Here is a 19564-nt window from a genome sequence, read left to right on the forward strand (position 1 = left end):
GTTGTGATGATCTGGAATTCACTGCCTGAACGGGCGGTGGAAACAGATTCAATAATAAATTTCAAAAGGGGAATTGGAGAAATATTTGAAAGGAAAAAAAATGCAGTGCTCCGGGGATATGGCGGCGAAGGCGGGTTGCGGGGGGAATCGGATTGTTGGATTGCTCTTGCATACAGCCAGCGCGGACTCGATGGGCCGAATGGCCTCCCTCCGTTCCGTAAGCTTTCTGTGATTCCATAAACATAAAGGGATTTATCTTTTCAGAATTCTTAAGCTTAGATGGAGAGAGAGAGAGAGACCAAAAAATAATCAATACATTTTCAGTTAGGAATTGCCCTTTTTATTATTTGCAGCTAATTTGATGACGATTGTGGTTCTGGCCCGCGGAAAATGTGGCCTCTCCAAATGCATTACCCGTTACCTGTTGGGCATGGCGGTGGCTGATCTACTGGTCCTAATATTTGGAGTGGTCTTGTATGAAATTAAGGACTCTTATTTCCCATTTTCATTCTTGAACTGCACTCCTATTTGCAGCCTCAATATCGCCCTGCTTTTCATGTCCATCGATTGGTCCATCTGGTTAACTGTCGCTTTCACCTTTGACCGATTCGTGGCCATCTGTCACGAAACTTTCCGCAAAAAATATTGCATAGAGAAAACTGCGGCTGTGGTTATAACAGTTGTGTGTTCCTTAAGTCTTATAGAAAACGCTCCAATCAACTTTGTGTTCCAACCTCGGGAGATAATTAACAATGCTCCATGGTCCTGCATAATAAAACCAAGCTTGTATACCTTAACCATATGGATAGTATACCTGTGGTTGGAAATTATTCTTAGCGCATTTTTCCCATTTCTCTTCATTTTCCTGTTCAATGCTCAAACCATCAGGCACATCGTGCAGGCCAATAGAGTGAGGAGGGGACTCCGTGGAAAAAATAACAGTGAGGATCAGAATGATCCAGAGGTGGAGAACCGAAGGAAGTCCATCGTTTTACTGCTGACCATATCTGCTAGTTTCATGATCTTATGGTCGGTAACGTTCGTCTTTTTCATATTTGTACAGTTTACAGAGGCTCAAGTTACCGAAACAAGTTACGATGCTCCTTTCACTATCATGGAGCAGACCGGCTACATGCTTAGGAATCTGAGTTCATGCACAAACACGTTTATTTATGCAGTGTCCCAGAGTAAGTTCAGAGAGCAATTGAAGAATCTTATTACGAGTCCCGTGACCCTCATTATAAATGTATTCAAATACGTTAAGTAACCGCACTGGAGTAAAACGTAATTCCATCCATCGGAACCTAGCAGAGGTTGTCCAGTTGACATGTACACGGAATCTCCAATGGGAGCTGCCATCTGGTCCTCATATCAGACGTCATACTGTGTGAGATCAAAGATACTTTGGGTAATATTAACTTGGCCGATAATGTAAGCCAAGCGGTATCGGATTGAAACAAAGACATGCCAACTATTTAGTACTGAAACAAATCAATTATGCAAAGTTAGCTGCCGCTTTTGACCGGTCTAAACCAGACACTTGTTTGCCGAATATATCCCTCAAACTCCTTCCTCCTCCTCCCGTCAGAAACACATATCTGCTGAAACTGCGAGCTTGTCTTTTCAACGTGTTAACATTGTTGATTATCCAATGCGTCTTCCTGCCTGATCTGCCATTTTGCTTCCAATTTGCGAACTTCCGACTTGTAAAGTGAAATGTAATTCGAATAATTTTTGTTGAATAAACTTGCTTCTCACCTCCGTGGTTGTGGACAATCCAATTGCGTCGCGACCTGTCTGCCCTGATCCATGGCAGAGAAAGCGCCTCCTTCAGGTGTTCTGGAGACATAAATTCATCACACCTGGAATCATGTCTGCTGCTGGATTCCGACTGTCCACTTATCATGGGAGCAATGTCTGATGTTTCTTCATCCACCTGTCCAACTCAGGCTAGAATGTTGAGATAGTTTTTGCCTCGACCACTAACCCGACAAGTGAATTCCACGGCCTCACGACTATTTGTTCAGGATTTGTCGACGGAAGGTCATGACTTACAAATCTGATTGAGTTCTTTGAGGAAGTGACAAGGAGGATTGATGAGGGTTTTGCAGTGCATGTTATCGACATGGATTTTAGTGAGGCATTTGACAAGGTCGCACCTGGCAGACTGGTCAGAAAGGGAAAAGCCCATGGGACACTGGGAAATGTGGCGAATTGGATCCAAAATTGGCTCAGTCACAGTAAACAAAAAGTAAAAGTCGATGGATTTCTTTGCGAATGGAAATTCGTTTTCAGTGGTGTTGGGTCCCTTGCTGTTTGTGGTATATATTAATGATTTGGCCTTGAAAGTAGGGGGCATGATTGGCAAATTGGCAGACGACACAAAAATTGGTCGTGCAGTTGATTGTGAGGAGGATAGCTGTGGACTCCGAGAAGATATCAATGGGTTGGTGGATTGGGTGAAAAAGTGGCAAATGGAGTTCAACCCGGAGAAGTGTGAGGTAATGCACTTAGGGAGGGCAAACAGTAAAAGGGAATACGCAGTAAACGGGGTTTCTTGAGAGGGGTCGAGGAAGTGAGAGACCTTGGAGTACATTTGCACAGGTCCCTGAAGGTGGCAGTATAGGTAGATAAGGTTTTGATGTCGGCAGACGGAACGCTCTCCGTTATTAGCCAAGGTACAGAATACAAAATCAGGGAAATAATTATCGAACTGTATAAAACGCTGGTATGCCACAGCTGGAGTATTGTGCGCAGTATTGTGCGCAGTTCTGGTCACCACATAATAGAAATGATATAATTGCTCTGGAGAGAGTGCAGAGAAGATTTACAAGAATGTTGCCAGGGCTTGAAAATTGCAGCTCAGAGGAGAGATTGGACAGGCTGCGGTTGTTTTCCTTGGAGCAGTGGAGGCTGAGGGGAGACTTGATTGATGGATACAAAGTTATGAGGGACACAGATAGAGTAGACAGGAAGTAGCTTTTTGCGCTGATGGAGAGTTCGCGAAATAGAGGACATAGATTTAAGCTGATTGGCAGAAGGAGTAGAGCGCACATGAGGAAAAACTTTTTTTACCCAGAGTGTGGTGGGTTCTCTTTTACCCGCTGTGCACTGTACATGTACCGGAGCTGACACCGAGACGCACACGGGCCGTACAGAAAAAAACAGGAGTGAATCGTTCCATTTTGCACACTGTGCACTGTTCATGTGCAGGAGCTGACACTGAGACACACATGGGCCGTACAGTATGAGACGGGAGTAAGTCACTCCCTTTTACTCGATGTATCTTGTACCTGTATGGTGCTGATAAGAACATAAGAAATAGAAGCATTCGTCGGCCATTCGGCCCATCCAGCCTGCTCTACCATTCCATCAGCGGCCTCAACTCCACTTTCCCGCCCGATCCCCATATCCCTTGATTCCGCGATAGTCCAAAAATCTATCGATCTCAGCTTTGAATATACTCAACGACTGAGCATCCGCAGCCCTCTGGGGTGGAGAATTCCAAAGATTCACATCCCTGTGAGTGAAGAAATTCCTCCTTATCTCAGTCTTGAATTTTTGACCCCTTATCCTGACATGATGCCTCCGAGTTCTAAACTCTCCAGCCAGAGGAAACACCCTCTCAGCGTCTGCCCTGTCAAGCTCTCTCAGCATCTTCTCTGTTACAGTGAGATCACATCTCATTCTTCTGAACTCCAGAGAATATAGGCCAATTCTATTCAATCTCTCCTCAGCGGACAACACTCTCATCCCAGGAATTAATCTAGTGAACCTTCATTGCACCGCCTCTAAGGCAAGTATATCCTTCCTTAGATCAGGAGAACAAAACTGTAAACAGTACTCCAGGTGAGGTCTCACCAAAGCCCTGCACAATTGTCGTAACACTTCCTTACTCTTGAACTCCAACCCCCTTTCAATAAAGACCAACATATCATTTGCTTTCCTAATTACCTGCTGCACATGCATTTTAAAGCAGAAGGAGCAGGGCCAGTGACCGAGAGCAGAGCGGGTATATGACGGATCGGGAGTAGTGACCGAGAGCAGAGCGGGGACAAAAAGGAGAGGGACCAGTGACCGAGAGCAGAGCGGGCATTTCAAGGAGAGGTACCAGTGACCGAGAGCAGACCGGGGAAAAAATGAGAGGGACCAGTAGCCGAGAGCAGGGCGGGGATATAAAGGAGAGGGACCAGGAACCGAAAGCAGGTCAGGGATATAAAGGAGAGAGAGGAGTGACAGAGAGCCGGGCCGGGATGGTAAGGAAAGGGACCAGTGACCGAGAGTGGAGCGGGGATATAAAACGGAGAGAGAGGAGTGACCGAGAGCAGGGCGGGAATGTAAAGGAAAGGGAGGATTGTCCGATACCAGCGCGGAGATACAAAGGAGCGGGACCATGACCGAGAGCAGAGCGGGGATAGAAAAGAGAGTGACCAATCACCAGAGCAGAGCGAGGAAAAAAGGAGAGGGACCAGTGACCGAGACCAGGGCGGGGATATGAAGTACTGGTCCCTCTCCTTTGTATCCACGCCCTGCTCTCGGTCTCTGGTCCCTCTCCTTTATATCCCCGCTCTGCTCTCGGTCACTGGTCCCTGTCCTTGATATCCCAGCCCGACTCTCGGTCACTCCTCCCTCTCCTTTCTATTCCCAACTGCTCTCGGTCACAGGTCCCTTTCCTTTATATCCCCACCCTGTTTTCTGTCACTCCTCCCTTTCGTTTAGATCCCCGCCCTGCTCTCGGTCACTCCTCCCTCTCCTTTAGATCCCCGCCCTGCTCTCGGTCACTCCTCCCTCTCCTTTATATCCCCGCCCTGCTCTCGATCACTGGCCCCTCTCCTTAATAAACCAGCTCTGCTCTCGGTCACTGATACCTCTCCTTTATATCCCCGCTCTGCTCTCGGTCACTGGTGCTCTCCTTGAGAAATCATCTCTGCTCTCGGTTACTGGTACCTCTCATTTGTATTGTTGAATTGTATTCCAGCACAATCTGGAAACTGGAATAGAAAAGCAGTTAATGACGGAGTTAGCGATTCAAAAACGCAAAAGAAGCAAACGTTCAATAGCGTTCAGCACAGGAATTTGACGGGGTTAAAGGGCATATACTTCAATGCAATGAGTATTACAAACAAAGCAGATGAGCTAAGGGCACAACAGACACATGGCAACATGATTTCATTGCTATAACGGAAACCTGGCTTAAAGAGGGGGATAATTGGCAGCTCAATATCCCTCGATATCGTGTTTTCAGGCAGGATTGAGTGGGAGATTAAAAAAGGAGGGTGGTAGCATTATTGGTTAAAGAATCAATTACAGTTCTACGAAGGGATGATATGCTAAATGGATCATCAGTCGAGGCCATGTGGGTTGAGCTAAGAAAGAAAAATGGGGCAGTCACACTACTAGGAGTGTACTGTTAACCCCCGAATAGCGAAAGAGAGATTGAAGAACAAATATGTCGTCAAATATCTGAATGCAAAAATAAGAGGGAAATAATAGTCGGGGACTTCAACTACCCGAACATCAACTGGGATTCAAACAGTGTGAGGGGCACAGAAGGCGCAAAATTCTTGATCGGTGTCCAGGAGAACTTTTTTAGCCAGTACATGTCAAGCCCAACAAGAGGGGATGCAATTCTCGATTTCGTCCTGGGAAATGAAGATGGGCAATTGGGTGAAGTGACAATGGGTGACCATATTTGGGATAGTGACCACAATTCAGTTAGTTTTTGCATTATTATGGAAAAGGACAAAGTTAAATCAGAAGTAAACGTTTTAAATTGGGGGAAGACAAAATTAACAGAACGAAGAGCTGATTTGGCAGATGTGGACTGGACACAACTACTTGAAGAGAAATCAGTGGCAAGGCAGTCAGAGGCACGAAAAAGTGAAATTCTGTGGGTACAATGCAGACACGTCCCCTCAAAGAAAAAGGATGGCACTGCCAAATTTAGAGCCCCCTGGTTGTCTCGAAGTATACGGGGCAAGATAAATCAGAAAAAGTAAGCTTATGACTGTCGCAGAAAACGAAATATTGCAGAAAGCCGAGAGGTGTATAAAAATTATAAGGATAACGTTACAAAGGCAATGAAAAAAAGCAACGAGAGAGCACGAACAAATATTAGCAAATAACATTAAAGAAAATCCAAAGATGTTTTATCAGTACATTAAGAATAAGAGGATAGCTAAGGAAAAGGTGGGACCTATCAGGGATGATAAGGGTAACTTGTGTGCAGAAGCAGGCGATGTGGGTAGGATTTTAAATGAATGTTTACTCTCCGTATTCACAAAGGAAAGGTATGTTCCGGACGTAGTATTTAAAGAGGAGGCGTGTGAAATATTGGATGAGGTAAACATGACGAGAGAGGACCTACGAGTGGGACTGGAATCCATGAAAGTGGATAAGTCACCAGGGCCGGATGGATTGTTTCCGAGGCTATTGAAGGAAGCCAGGGAGAAAATACTGAATGCTCTGAGGATCATTTTCCAATCCTCACTAGATATAGGGGAGGTATCGGAGGACTGGAAGACTGCAAACATAGTACCATTGTTTAAAAAGGGTACGAGGCAAAGGCCGAACAATTATACGCCAGTCAATCTTACCTTCGTGGTGGGCGAACTATTTGAGTCAATACTGAGAGATAGGATAAACTGTAACTGCGAAAGGCATGGTTCAATCAGGGTTAGTCAGCATGGATTTGTTCAGGGAAGGTCATGCCTTACATAAATAATGTGGCTACAAGAGCAGGTCAGAGGCCGGGTATTCTACGGCGAGTGACTCAACTCCTGACTCCACAAAGCCTTTCCACCATCTACAAGGCACAAGTCAGGAGTGTGATGGAATACTCTCCACTTGCGTAGATGAGTGCAGCTCCAACAACACTCAAGATGCTCGACACCATCCTGGACAAAGCAGCCCGCTTGATTGGCACCCCATCCACCACACTAAATATTCGCTCCCTTCACCACCGTCTCACTGTGGCTGCAGTGTGTCCCATCCACAGGATGCACTGCAGCAACTCGCCAAGGCTTCATCAACAGGACCTCCCAAACGCACGACCTCTACCATATACAAGAGCAGCAGGCACATGGGAACAACACCACCTGCACGTTCCCCTCCAAGTCACACACCATCCCGACTTGGAAATATATCGCCGTTCCTTCATCGTCGCTGGGTCAAAATCCTGGAACTCCCTTCCCAACAGCACTGTGTGAGAATCTTCACCACACGGACCGCAGCGGTTCAAGAAGGTGGCTCACCACCACCTTCTCAAGGGGGATTAGGGATGGGCAATAAATGCTGGCCTTGCCAGTGACGCCCACATCGCATTCACGAATAAAATAGATCTGATTGAATTATTTGAGGGAGTGACAAGGAGGATTGATGAGGGGAGTGCAGTGGATGTTGTCTGCATGGATTTTAGTAAGGCAATTGTCAAGGTCCCACATGGCAAACTGGTCAAAGAGGTAAACGCCCATGGGATACAGCGAAATGTGGCGAATTGGATCCAAAAACAATTGGCTCAGGAGCAGGAAAGAAAGGGTAAAAGTTGATGGATGTCTTTGCGAATGGAAATCCATTTCCAGTGGTGTGCCACAGGGCTCAGTGTTGGGTCCCTTGCTGTTTGTGGTATATATTAATGATTTGGAATTGAATGTAGGGGCATGATTGGCAAATTTGCAGACGACACAAAAATAGGCCATGCCGTTGATACTGAAGAGAATCGCTCTCGATTCCAATAAGATTTCAACGGGTTGGTGGAGTGGGCGGAAAAGTGGCAAATGGAGTTCAACCTGGAGAAGTGTGAGGTAATGCACCTAGGGAGGGCAAACAGTAAAAGGGAATACGGAGTGAACGGGAATATATTGAGAGGGGTGGTGGAAGTGAGAGACCTTGGACTGCATGTTTACATGTCCCAGAAGTTGCCAGTACAGGCAGATAAGGTTGTGAAGAAAGCAGACGGAGTGCTCTCCATTATTCGCCGAGGTATAGAATACAAAAGCAGGGATTTAATGATGGAACTGTATAAAACGATGGTAAGGCCACAGCTGGAGTATTGTGCACAGTTCTGGTCACCAGATCACAGGAACAATATTATTGATCTGGAGAGAGTGCACTGAAGATTTACAAGAATGTTGCCAGGGCTTGAAAATTGCAGCTACGAGGAGAGATTGGATAGGCTGGGTTTGCTTTCCTTGGAGCAGAGGAGGCTGAGGGGAGATTTGTTTGATGTGAAAAAAATTATGAGGGGACCTTGATCGTGTCGACAGGAAGTTCCTGTTTCCCCTAGCGGAGAGTTCAAGAACTGGAGGACATTGTTTTAAGCTGATTGGTGGAAGGATGAGAGGGGGACATGAGGAAACACTTTTTTAACCAGAGGGTGGTGGGTGTATGGAATTCGCTGACTGAATTGGTGGTTGAGGCGGGGACCCACATCTTTTACAAAGTCCCTGGACTTGCAGCTCAAGTGCTGTCAGCTGCAGGGCGACGGACCGGGTGCTGGAAGGTGGGATTCGAATGGGCACCTGGTTGTAACCCGACACTGGTTTCCCGAACATATCCCTCAAACCGCCTCCCTCGCCCTCCCGTCAGAAACACATATCTGCTGAAACTGCTAGCTTGTCTCTTCAACGTGTTAACCGTATGGATTATCCAATGGGTCCTCCTGCCTCATCTGCCATTTTGCTTCCAATTTGCTAACTTCCGACTTGCAAAGTGAAATTTAAATCGAATAATTTTTGTTTGAATAAACTTTTTTCTCACCTCCGTGGTTGTGGACAATGCAATTGTGTCGCTGCCTATCTGTCCTTTACCAAGGCAGAGAGAGCGCCTCTCTCATGTGTTCTGGAGACGTAAATTCATCACACCTAGAATCATGTCTGTTGCTGGATTCCGACTGTCCACTTATCATGGGAGCAATGTCTGATGTTTGTTCATCCACCTGTCCAACTCAGGCTGGAATGTTGAGATAGATTTTGTCTCGAGCACGAACCCTACAAGTGAATTCCACGGCCTCACGACTATTTGTTCAGGATTTGTTCAGGGAAGATCATGCCTTACAAATCTGATTGAATTCTTTGAGGAAGTGACAAGGAGGATTGATGAGGGTCGTGCAGTGGATGTTAATTACATGGATTTTTGTAACACATTTGACAAGGTCCCACATGGCAGACTGGGCAGAAAGGTAAAAGCCCATGGGTTACAGGGAAATGTGGCGAATTGGATACAAAATAGGCTCAATCACAGGAAACAAAGGGTAAAGTCGATGGGTGGGTCTGTGAATGGAAATTCGTTTCCAGTGGTGTGCCACAGGGCTCAGTGTTGGGGCACTTGCTGTTTATGGTATATATTGATGATTTGACGTGAATGTAGGGGGCATGATTGGCAAATTTGCATACGACATAACAATTGGGAGTGTCGTTGAGAGTGAAGAGGATAGCTGAAGACTCCACGAAGATATCAATGGGTTGGTGGAGTGGGTGGAAAAGTGGCAAACGGAGATCAACCCGGAGAAGAGTGAGTTCATGCACTTAGGGAGGGCAAACAATAAAAGGGAATGCCCATCAAACGTGGTTATATTGAGAGGGGTCGAGGAAGTGAGAGAACTTTGAGTGCATATGCACAGGTCCCTGAAGGTGGCAGTAGAGGTAGATTAGGTTGTGAAGAAGGCAGACGGAACGCTGGCCATTATTCGCCGAGTCATCGAATTTTAAAACAGGGAAGTAATGATGGAACTGTATAAAACGCTGGTAATGCCACACCTGGAGTATTGTGCGCAGTTCTGGTCACCACATTACAGGAAGGACATGATCGCTCTGGAGAGCGTGCAGAGAATATTTACAAGAATTTTGCCGGGGCATGAAAATTGCAGCATCGAGGACAGATTGAATCGGCTGGGGTTGTTTACCTTGCAGCAGTGGAGGCTGAGTGGAGACTTGATTGATGTGCACAAAGTTATGCAGGATCTAGATCGAGTGGAGAGGAAGTACCTGTTTGCCCTAGCGGAGAGTTCAAGAACTCGAGGACATAGTTTTAAGCTGATTGGCGGAAGGATTCGAGGGAACATGATGAAAAACTTTTTGACCGAGACGGTGGTGGGTTCCCTTTTACCCGCTATGTACTGTACATGTACAGGAGCTGACACCGAGAATCACACGGGCAATACAGTACAAGCCAGCAGGAGAGAATCGTTCATTTTACTCATTGTCTATTGTACCTGTATGGTGCTGGTAAGAACATAAGAAATAGAAGCAGGAGTCGGCCATTCGGTCCCTCGAGCCTGCTCTCCCATTCCATCAGCGGGCTCAACTCCACTTTTCCTCCCGATCATCATATCCTTTGATTCCCCGATAGTCCAAAAATCTATCGACCTCAGCTTTGAATACATTCAACGACTCAGTATCCACAGCCCTCTGCAGTCGAGAATTCCAAAGATTCACAACCCTCTGAGTGAAGAAATTCCTCCTCACCTCAGTCTTGAATGTCCGACCCCTTATCCTGAGACTATGCCCCCTGGTTCTAGACTCTCCAGCCAGGGGAAACATCCTCTCAGCATTTACCCTGTCAAGACACCTCAGAATCTTTTATTTTTCAATGAGATCGCCTCTCATTCGCGAAAAAGTTTCGAAATTTGGGGGGTATAAGAGGAGGCAATATTGGGACTTTTCGCTCTCTTACTTCCTGCCTTCTCTCATCTTCGCTTGTCCTCACCTTCACAACAAGAACCGAGCACTCCGCCTGGGACGGAGAGGAGAAATCACAACGAGAAGCAGAGCCTCGCTCTTCAACTGTATGGACGAACCTCAAACTGAGACTTGAATACTGCGCGGCGGTACAGAACCAGGAGACTCGTTTTCTACAAGGGGAAGCAGCGATAAAGTCAAGCGACAATCAGGTTGAGCATTGTCCACGTCCACATCCTTAAGACCACCGGGATTGTGTGAGGGGGTGTTGTGTGTTCCCAACCAAGCCATAGGGGTTTGGTGGGAAGGTTCTGTGGGGTTGGATATAAGAACATAAGAACATACGAATTAGGAGCAGGAGTCGGCCAATTGGCCCCTCGAGCCTGCTCCGCCATTCAATAAGATCATGGCTGATCTGATCCTAACATTACATATAAATTCATGTCCAAATTCCTGCCCGTTCCCCGTAATCCCCAACTCCCTTTACTTCTAGTAAACTGTCTATTTCTGTTTTAAATTTATTTCATGATGTAGTTTCCACAACTTCCTGGGGCAGCAAATTCCACAGACCTAATACCCTCTGAGTGAAGAAATTTCCCCTCATTTCAGTTTTGAAAGAGCAGCCCCTTAGTCGAAGATTATGCCCCCTAGTTCTAGTTTCACCCATCCTTGAGAACATCCTTACCGCATCCACCCGATCAAGCCCCTTCACAATCTTATATGTTTCAATAAGATCGCCTCTCATTCTTGTGATCTCCAATAAGTCGAGTCACAATCTACTCAACCTCTCCTTCTTTGTCCACCCCCTCATCCCAGGGATTAGCCGAGTGAAAATTCTTTGTACTGCCTCGAGAGCAAATATGTCTTTTCTTAAGTATGGACACAAAAACTGTATGCAGTATTCCACGTGCGTATACATTTACTCTGGTAGTGACGTAGTGTACTGTATTGTCGTACGCCACCGTTTTTTTATGTATTGAAGATGGCGGTGTGTGTTAACCTGAATAAACAATGTGCAGTTCAGTCTGAAAAACTTGTCCGTTCGTCAATTCTGTTCATTGTAATTCCCGTCATCCAGAACTGTGGAAGGGAGAGGTGATTTGAACCCACCCATCCACTTACATTCTGGCTCTCGTGCTGACGACTTGTGGTCCAGCGGCGCCTCCAGCAAACTGTTCCATATCAGCTACAACACTGGTATCTACCCGAAATTGTGGAAAATTACCCAGGGATGTCCGTCCACAAAAAGCAGGACCAATCCAATCCGGCAAATTACCGCCCGATCAGTCTACTCTCAATTATCAGCAAACTGATGGAACGTGTCGTCGACAGTGCTATCAAGCGGCAAGTGATAGTCTTCAAGAGGCTACAGACAGGCTGGTGGCACGGGCGGACACTTGGCAGATGAAATTTAAGGCAGAAAATCGTGAAGTGATACATTTCGTTGGGAAGAACGAGGAGACGCAATATAAAATAGAGGGCTCAACTCTAAAAGGGGATACAGGAAGAGAGAGAACTGGGTGTATATGTGACTAATCGTTGAAGGTGGCAGGGCAGGTTGAGAAAGTGGTTAAAAAAGCATACGGGATCGCGGGCTTTATAAGTAGAGGCACAGAGTACAAATGCAAGGAAGTCATGTTGAACTTTAATCATAAACTTAGTTTGGCGATGACAGGAGTATTGTGTCCAGTTCTGGGCACCGCACTTCAGCAAATATGTGAAGACGTTAGAGAGGGTGCAGAAGAGATTTAATAGAATGATTCCAGGGATGAGGGAATTCAGTTACGTGGAGAGACTGAAGAAACTGGGGTTGTTCTCCTTGGAACAGAGACGGTTGAGAGGAGATTGGATAGATGTGTTCCAAATCATGAAGGGTCTATTCAGAGTAGATAGAGAGAAACTGTTCCCATTCGCGGAAGGGTCAAGAAGCAGAGGACACAGATTTAAAGTGCTTGGCAAAAGAACCAGAGGTGACATGAGGAAAAACTTTTTTAACGCAGCAAGTGGTTAGGATCTGGAATGCACTGCCCGAGGGGATGGTGGAGGCAGATTCAATCAAGGCCTTAAAAAGATAACTGGATAAGTTTTTGAAAACAAGAAATTTGCATGGCTACAGCGAGAAGCGTCGGGCGGAAGGTGGGGGGAGCGGGGTTTGGGCTAACTGGACTGCTCTTGCATGGAGCCGACTTGGGCTGGATGGACCAAATGGGATTCTTCCTTGCTGTCAGCTTTCTATAATGCTTTGATTCTACAAGAGCAGGTCAGAGGCTGGGTATACTGCCGCGAATGGCTCATTTCCTGACCCCACAAAGACTTTCCACCATCTACAAGGCACAAGTCAGGAGTGTGACTGAATACTCTCCACTGGATGAGTGCAGCTCCAACAGCACTCAAGAGGCTCGACTCCATCCAGGACAAAACAGTCCGCTTGAATGGCACCCCATCCACTGCATTAAACATTTACTCCCTCCTGCACCGGCGCACCGTGTCTGCAGTGGGAACCAGCCAAGGATGCACTGCAGCAACTTGAAACGTAGAAACATAGAAATATCAAAAATAGGAGCAGAAGTAGGCCGTTCGGCCCTTCGAGCAAGCACTGCCATTCAATATGATCATGGCGGATCCTCTATCTCAATATCATATTCCCAGTCTCTCCCCATACCCCGCGGTGCCTTTTGTGTCCAGAAATCGACCTCGCTCCTTCTTAAATATATTCAGTGACTTGGCCTCCACAGCCTTCTGTGGTTGAGAATTCCACAGGTTCACCACCGTCTGAATGAAGAAATTTCTCCTCATCTAAGTCCTAAACGTCCTTCCCCGTATTCTGAGACTGTGACCCTTCCTTCTGGAACCTCCAGCCAAGGCAAACATCCTCCCTGCATCCAGCCTGTCGAGCCCAGTCACAATTTGACATGCCAAGGATTCTTTGAAAGCTCCTCCCAAAACCGCAACCTCTACCACCTAGAAGAACACGGGCAGCAGGCACTTCGGAACAACATAACCTGCACGCTCCCCTCCAAGTCACACACCATCCCGACTTGGAAATATATCGCTGTTCCTTCATGGTCGCTGGGTCAAAATCCTGGAACTCCCTACCAAACAGCACTGTGGGAGAACCTTCACTACACGGACTGAAGCGGTTCAAGAAAGCGCTCATCACCAACTTCAAATGAGCAATTAGGGATGGGCAATAAATGCTGGCCTTGCCAGTGATGCCGACATCCCAGGAATCAAGTAAATAAAAAGGTAAGAATTTAAAAACGAGAGGGGGCGTCTGGATTTAAACCAAAGATCTCTTGATCTGCAGTCAAATGCTCTACCACTGAGCGACACCCCCACATCTGTTGAGCGTCATATTAAAAACAGTAAGTGGCAGTTATCATCATTGATAGGTCGAACGTGAATACAATGTTCATCAGTTAATCTGGGCGACAAAAACTCCGGTAATCAGCAATGTTTCATGAATGGCGTGAGTCACACTATTGTGCAGAGATGCGATGCACAACCTAATATGGAAAGGCTTGTCACTAAACTTCAGTGAACACATCCTTACCACAGGATGCGGAACTACAAGCAGCAGCCAAACGACACCTGAATTTCAACCAGAGTTTTCTCCAGCTGCAGCCAAATGCTCTCTCACTGTGCTCTGTCCCCAGCACTTTCGATCGTTGCAGTCAGAGTGAGAAAGTTAGGGCAACTAAAGCCAGAGCTCCCTGGATGACAAAAGAGACACTGAGTAAGAAGAAACGGATGAAAGGGACGTATGATAGATGTCAGGTTGATAACACAAGTGAGAACCAGCTAGAATATAGAAAGTTCAGAGTGTAAGTGAGAAAGGAAATAACGCAGTGACTCCAGAATGTTACCGTGACCCCAGAGTGATGGCAGAGAGCAGCCAGACATCCCAGAGTGCAGCCAGTCAGCCCAGAGTGAGCCCAGAGTGCAGCCGGGCATGTCAGAGTGATGCCAGAGCGGCGGCCTTTGTGTTTGGACCACCACCACAAAAACCACCACCACAACAACAACTTGTATTTATAATATATATTATCTATATATTTATAATGTATTTATATATTTCTATGTGTTATGGCACGGGGACAGCATGGACAAAACGGCGGCAAGCGCTGAGTCCACCTTGGACAAAATGGCGGTGAGCGCGGCCACCATCTTGTACAAAATGGCGGCCAACGCGGCCACCATCTTGGAAAAATGGCGGCCAAAGCGGCCACCATCTTGGACAAAATAGCGGCCGGCGCGGCCACCATCTTGGACGTTTTACCCGGGCCAGATCTGTTCTCATCCCATTGAAATTGGCCCTCCGTCAATTGAGTATTTTTAATTTAGAGTGATCCATGTCAATTTCCATAGCTACTTTAAACCTGATGATACGATGGTCGCTGCTCACTAAATGCTCCCCCACTGACACAATCTCCACTTGGCCCGTGATTTCCCTGCAAAATTTGCTCCTCTATCTCCTTCCCACTGGTTGGTGGCCTATAGAATACATCCAGTAGTGTAATGGCAACTCTTTTATTTCTTAATCAAATAAATTCACTCTTTGACCCCTCCAGGACATCCTCTCACTCCAGTACTGCAATATTCTCCTTTAATCAATACTGCCACACCCCTCCATTCTTTCCTTCACTATCTTTCCTGAACACCTTGTATCCAGGAATATTCAGCACCCAATCCTGCTCTTTTTGAGCCAGGTCTCCGTTACTGCGACAACATCGCATTCCCATGTGGCTATTTGCGACTGCAGCTCACCAAATTTGTGTATCACGCTTTGTGCGTATTCACACATGCACTGCAATGAGTATATCCTCTCAGTTCTAGTATTTCCTCTCAGTTCGAGTATATCCTCTCAGTTCTCGTGCATACTCTCAGCTCAAGTATATCCTCTCAGTTCTTATATATCCTCTCACTACTGAATCTAGTAAAGGGAATTGAAACGGAGCAGATAGACGTAAGTTTAGGGAACATCGAGGCAGTAGTGATCATAACATAATAAGATTTGAAATAATGATTGAGAAAGACGGCCACAAGCCTGTCGCCAGCATTTTCTGCATGCATCTCACGGCCAAAAAGCCGTTGTTCAGCAATTTCCACTTTAATTTCTTGGCTAATTCACACTTTGGACACTCACAGCCTTTTATTTCATGGTCAGGATGTGATCTCTGCAATTTACACACTTTTAAATTCATTAAGACCCACTTCTGTTCCGTAAAATGCAATTGAATATATTGATTGAATGCATGTTAGAGTTACTTCAAACATTCACTCCTCCTGTCCACAATTGCGTATTGCCTGCTGGATGCTTATTTATCACAGTGATGCGCTAATCTGTACACTGACATGCGGGCACGGACAATTTCATTATCTGAGGGGTTGCTAATGGAACTAATCACCGTGCAATCATCAGTGAACATCCCTATTTCTGAACTTATGATGGAGGGATGGTCATTGATGAAGCAGCTGAAGATGGTTCGGCCTAGGACACAGCCATGAGGAACTCCTGCAATAACGTCCTGGGGCTGAGATGATTGGCCTCCAAAAACCACTACCATCTTCCTTTGTGCTCGGTATGACTCCAGCCACTGGAGAGTTTTCCCGCTGATTCCCATTGACTTCAATTCGACTGGGGCTCCTTGGTGCCACACTCAGTCAAATGCTGCCATGATTTCAAGGGCAGTTACTCTCACCTCACCTCTGGAATCCAGATCTTTTGCCATGTTTGGACCAAGGCTGTTATGAGTTCTGTCCAAATCCATTCTGTGTGTGTCCAATCTGTGTTTATCCAGTTTGAGTATGTGCAATTAGGCTGCTAGTCTGTGTGTGCCCAGTCTGTGTCCGTCCAGCTTGTGCGTGTTCATTCTGTGTGTGTTCAGTCTGTGTGTATCCAGTCTGAGTGTGTCATGTCTGGGTCAGCCCAGTTTGTGTACGTCCAGTCTGTGCGTGAACTGTCTGTCCGTATCCAGTCCGTGAGTATCCAGTCTGTGTGTATCCAATCTGTCCGTATCCAGTCTGTGTGTATCCAGTCTGTGTGCATCCAGTCCGTGTGTATCCAGTCTGTGTGTGTCATGTCTGGCTATGCACAGTTTGTGTACGTCCAGTCTGTGCGTGAACTGTCTGTCCGTATCCAGTCCGTGAGTATCCATTCTGTGTGTATCCAGTCTGTCCGTATCCAGTCTGTGTGTATCCAGTCTGTGTGTATTTAGTCAGTGTGTATCACGTCTTTCCGTTACCAATCTGTGTGTTTCCAGTCTGTGTGTTTCCAGTCTGTGCGTGACCGGTCTGTCCGTATCCAGTCTGTGAGTATCCAGGTTTTGTGTTTGCATTGTGTCCGTATGAAGTCTGTGTGTATCCAGTCTGTGTGTATCCAGTCTGTGTGTATCCAGTCTGAGTGTGTCAAGTCTGGGTTTGTCCAGTTTGTGTACGTCCAGTCTGTGCATGAACGGTCTCTCCGTATCCAGTCTGTGTGTATCCAGTCTGTGTGTATCCAGTCTGTGTGTATCCAGCCTGTGTGTTTCCAGTCTGTGTGTATCCAGTCTGTGTGTTTCCAGTCTGTGTGCGACGGTTCTGTCCATAGCCAGTCTGTGTGTAACCAGTCTGTCCATATCCAATCTGTGTGTATCAAATCTGTGTTTATCCAGTTTGAGTATGTCCAGTCTGTGTGTGTCCAGTCTGTGTGTGTTCAGTCCGTGTGTGTCCAGTCTGTGTGTTTCTAGTCTGTGTTTGTGTTCAGTCTGTGTGTGCTCAGTCTGTGAGTTTCGAGTCTACGAGTGCACAGTCTGTGAGTGACAAGTCTCTGTGTGTCCAGTCTGTTTGTGTCGAGTCTGTATGCCCAGTTTAGTTGCCAGTATGTGTGTGTCCAATCTGTGCTTGTCCAGTGTTTGAGTGTCCAGTCTGTGTATGTCTAGTCTGAGTATGTCCAGTTTGAGTCATATTCTATGACTGTTCAGTCTGTGAGTGTCCAGTCTGAGTGTGTCCAGTCCGTGTGTACCCTGTCTGAGTGTGTCAAGTCTGGGTTTGTCCAGTTTGTGTACGTCCAGTCTGTGCATGAACGGTCTCTCCGTATCCAGTCTGTGTGTATCCAGTCTGTGTGTATCCAGTCTGTGTGTATCCAGTCTGTGTGCATCCAGTCTGTGTGTATCCAGTCTGTCCGTATCCAGTCTTTGTGTATCCAGTCTGTGTGTATCCAGTCTGTCCGTGTCCAGTCTGTATGTTTCCAGTCTGTGTGTTTCCAATCTGTGTATATTCCGTCTGTGTGTATCCAGTCAGTGTGTATCCAGTCTGTCCTTTACCAGTCTGTGTGTATCCAGTCTGTGTGTCTCCAGTCAGTGTGTATCCAGTCTGTCCTTTTCCAGTCTGTGTGTATCCAGTCTGTGAGTATTCAATCTGTGTGTTTCCAGTCTGTGTGATTCCAGTCTGTCCGTATGCAGTCTGTCCGTGTCCAGTCTATGCGTGACCGGTCTGTCCGTATTCAGTCTGTCCCTATCCAGTCTGTGTGTATCCAGTCTGCCCGTGTTCAATCTGTGTGTTTCCAATCTGGTTGTTTCCAGCCATTGTGTATCCAGTCTGTGTGTATTCAGTCTGTGTGTAACAAGTCTGTGTTTATCCAGTCCATGTGTGTCCAGCCTCTGTGTATCCAGTCTGTGTGGATCCAGTCAGTGTGTATCCAGTCTGTCCTTTTCCAGTCTGTGTGCATCCAGTCTGTGTGTATCCATTCTATGTGTTTCCAGCCTGTCCATATACAGTCTGTGTATTTCCATTCAGTGTATATCCAGCCTGTCTGTATCCAGTCTGTGTGTAACCAGTCTGCGTGTTTCCAGTCTGTGAGTATCCAGTCTGTGTTTGACCAGTCTGTGTGTATCCAGTCTGTGTGTTTCCAGTCTGTGTGTATCCAGTCTGTGAGTATCCAGTCTGTCCGTATCCAGTCTGTGTGTATCCAGTCTGTCTGTATCCAGTCTGTGTGTATCCTGTCTGAGTATTTCCAGTCTGTGTGTATCAAGTCTGTGTGTTTCCAGTCTGTGTGTATCCAGGCTGTGAGTATCCAGTCTGTCCCTATCCAGTCTGTGTGTATCCAGTCTGTCTGTATCCAGTCTGTGTGTATCCAGTCTGAGTATTTCCAGTCTGTGTGTATCCAGTCTGTGTGTTTCCAGTCTGTGTGTATCCAGTCGGTGTGTATCCAGTCTGTCCGTATCCAGTCTGTGTGTTTCGAGTATATGTGTTTCCAGTCTGTGTGTATGCAGTCTGTGTGTTTCCAGGCTGTGTGTATCCAGCCTGTGTGTATCCAGTCTGTGCGTATTCAATCTGTGTGTTTCCAGTCTATCCTTATCCTGTCTGTGTGTATCCAGTCTGTGTGTTTCCAGTCTGTGTGTAACCAGTCTGTGTGTTTCCAGTCTGTGAGTATCGAGTCTGTGTGTTTCCTGTCTGTCTGTATCCAGTCTGTGTGTTTCCAGCCTGTGTATTTCCAGTCTGTGTGTTTCCAGTCCGTGTGTTTCCTGTCAGTGTGATTCTATTCTGTGTGTATCCAATCTGTTTTGTTTCCAGTCTGTGTTTATCCAGTCTTTGTGTATCCAGTCTGCCCATATCCAGACTCTGTGTTTCCAGTGTTTGTGTTTCCAGTCTGTGTGTACCCAGTCTGTGAGTATTAAATATGTCTGCTTGCAGTCTGTCCTTATCCAGTCTGTGTGTATCCAGTCTACGTGTTTCTAGCCTGCATGTATCAAGGATGTGTGTGTATGCAGTCTGTCCGTATCCAATCTGTGAGTATCCAGTCGGTGTGTATCCAGTCTGTGTGTATCCAGCCTGTGTGATTACAGTCTGTCGGTATCAAGTCTGTCCTTATCCATTCTGTGCGTGACCTGTCTGTCCGTATCCAGTCT

The 19564-nt window shown here is 46.4% G+C and overlaps 1 protein-coding gene and 1 non-coding gene across 2 annotated transcripts; one reads left to right on the forward strand and one right to left on the reverse strand.

Annotated features, from left to right (window-relative positions):
- The first annotated feature begins 361 nt into the window (after positions 1 to 361).
- Positions 362 to 1267, forward strand: LOC137320056 (probable G-protein coupled receptor 139). The gene has a single exon (XM_067981858.1). It carries the CDS (start codon positions 362 to 364, stop codon positions 1265 to 1267), a length of 906 nt encoding a protein of 301 aa, XP_067837959.1.
- A 12674-nt stretch (positions 1268 to 13941) lies between these two features.
- On the reverse strand, positions 13942 to 14013 carry trnac-gca (transfer RNA cysteine (anticodon GCA)). The gene has a single exon. It is a non-coding gene; the product is annotated as a tRNA-Cys (tRNA).
- Positions 14014 to 19564: the final 5551 nt, after the last annotated feature.

Source organism: Heptranchias perlo, unplaced genomic scaffold, assembly GCF_035084215.1.
Source record: "Heptranchias perlo isolate sHepPer1 unplaced genomic scaffold, sHepPer1.hap1 HAP1_SCAFFOLD_97, whole genome shotgun sequence".
NCBI lineage: Eukaryota > Metazoa > Chordata > Chondrichthyes > Hexanchiformes > Hexanchidae > Heptranchias > Heptranchias perlo.

Excerpts from the sequence above, each read along its gene's own strand:
- LOC137320056 (XM_067981858.1), top strand. The coding sequence starts at position 362 with ATGACGATTGTGGTTCTGGCCCGCGGAAAATGTGGCCTCTCCAAATGC.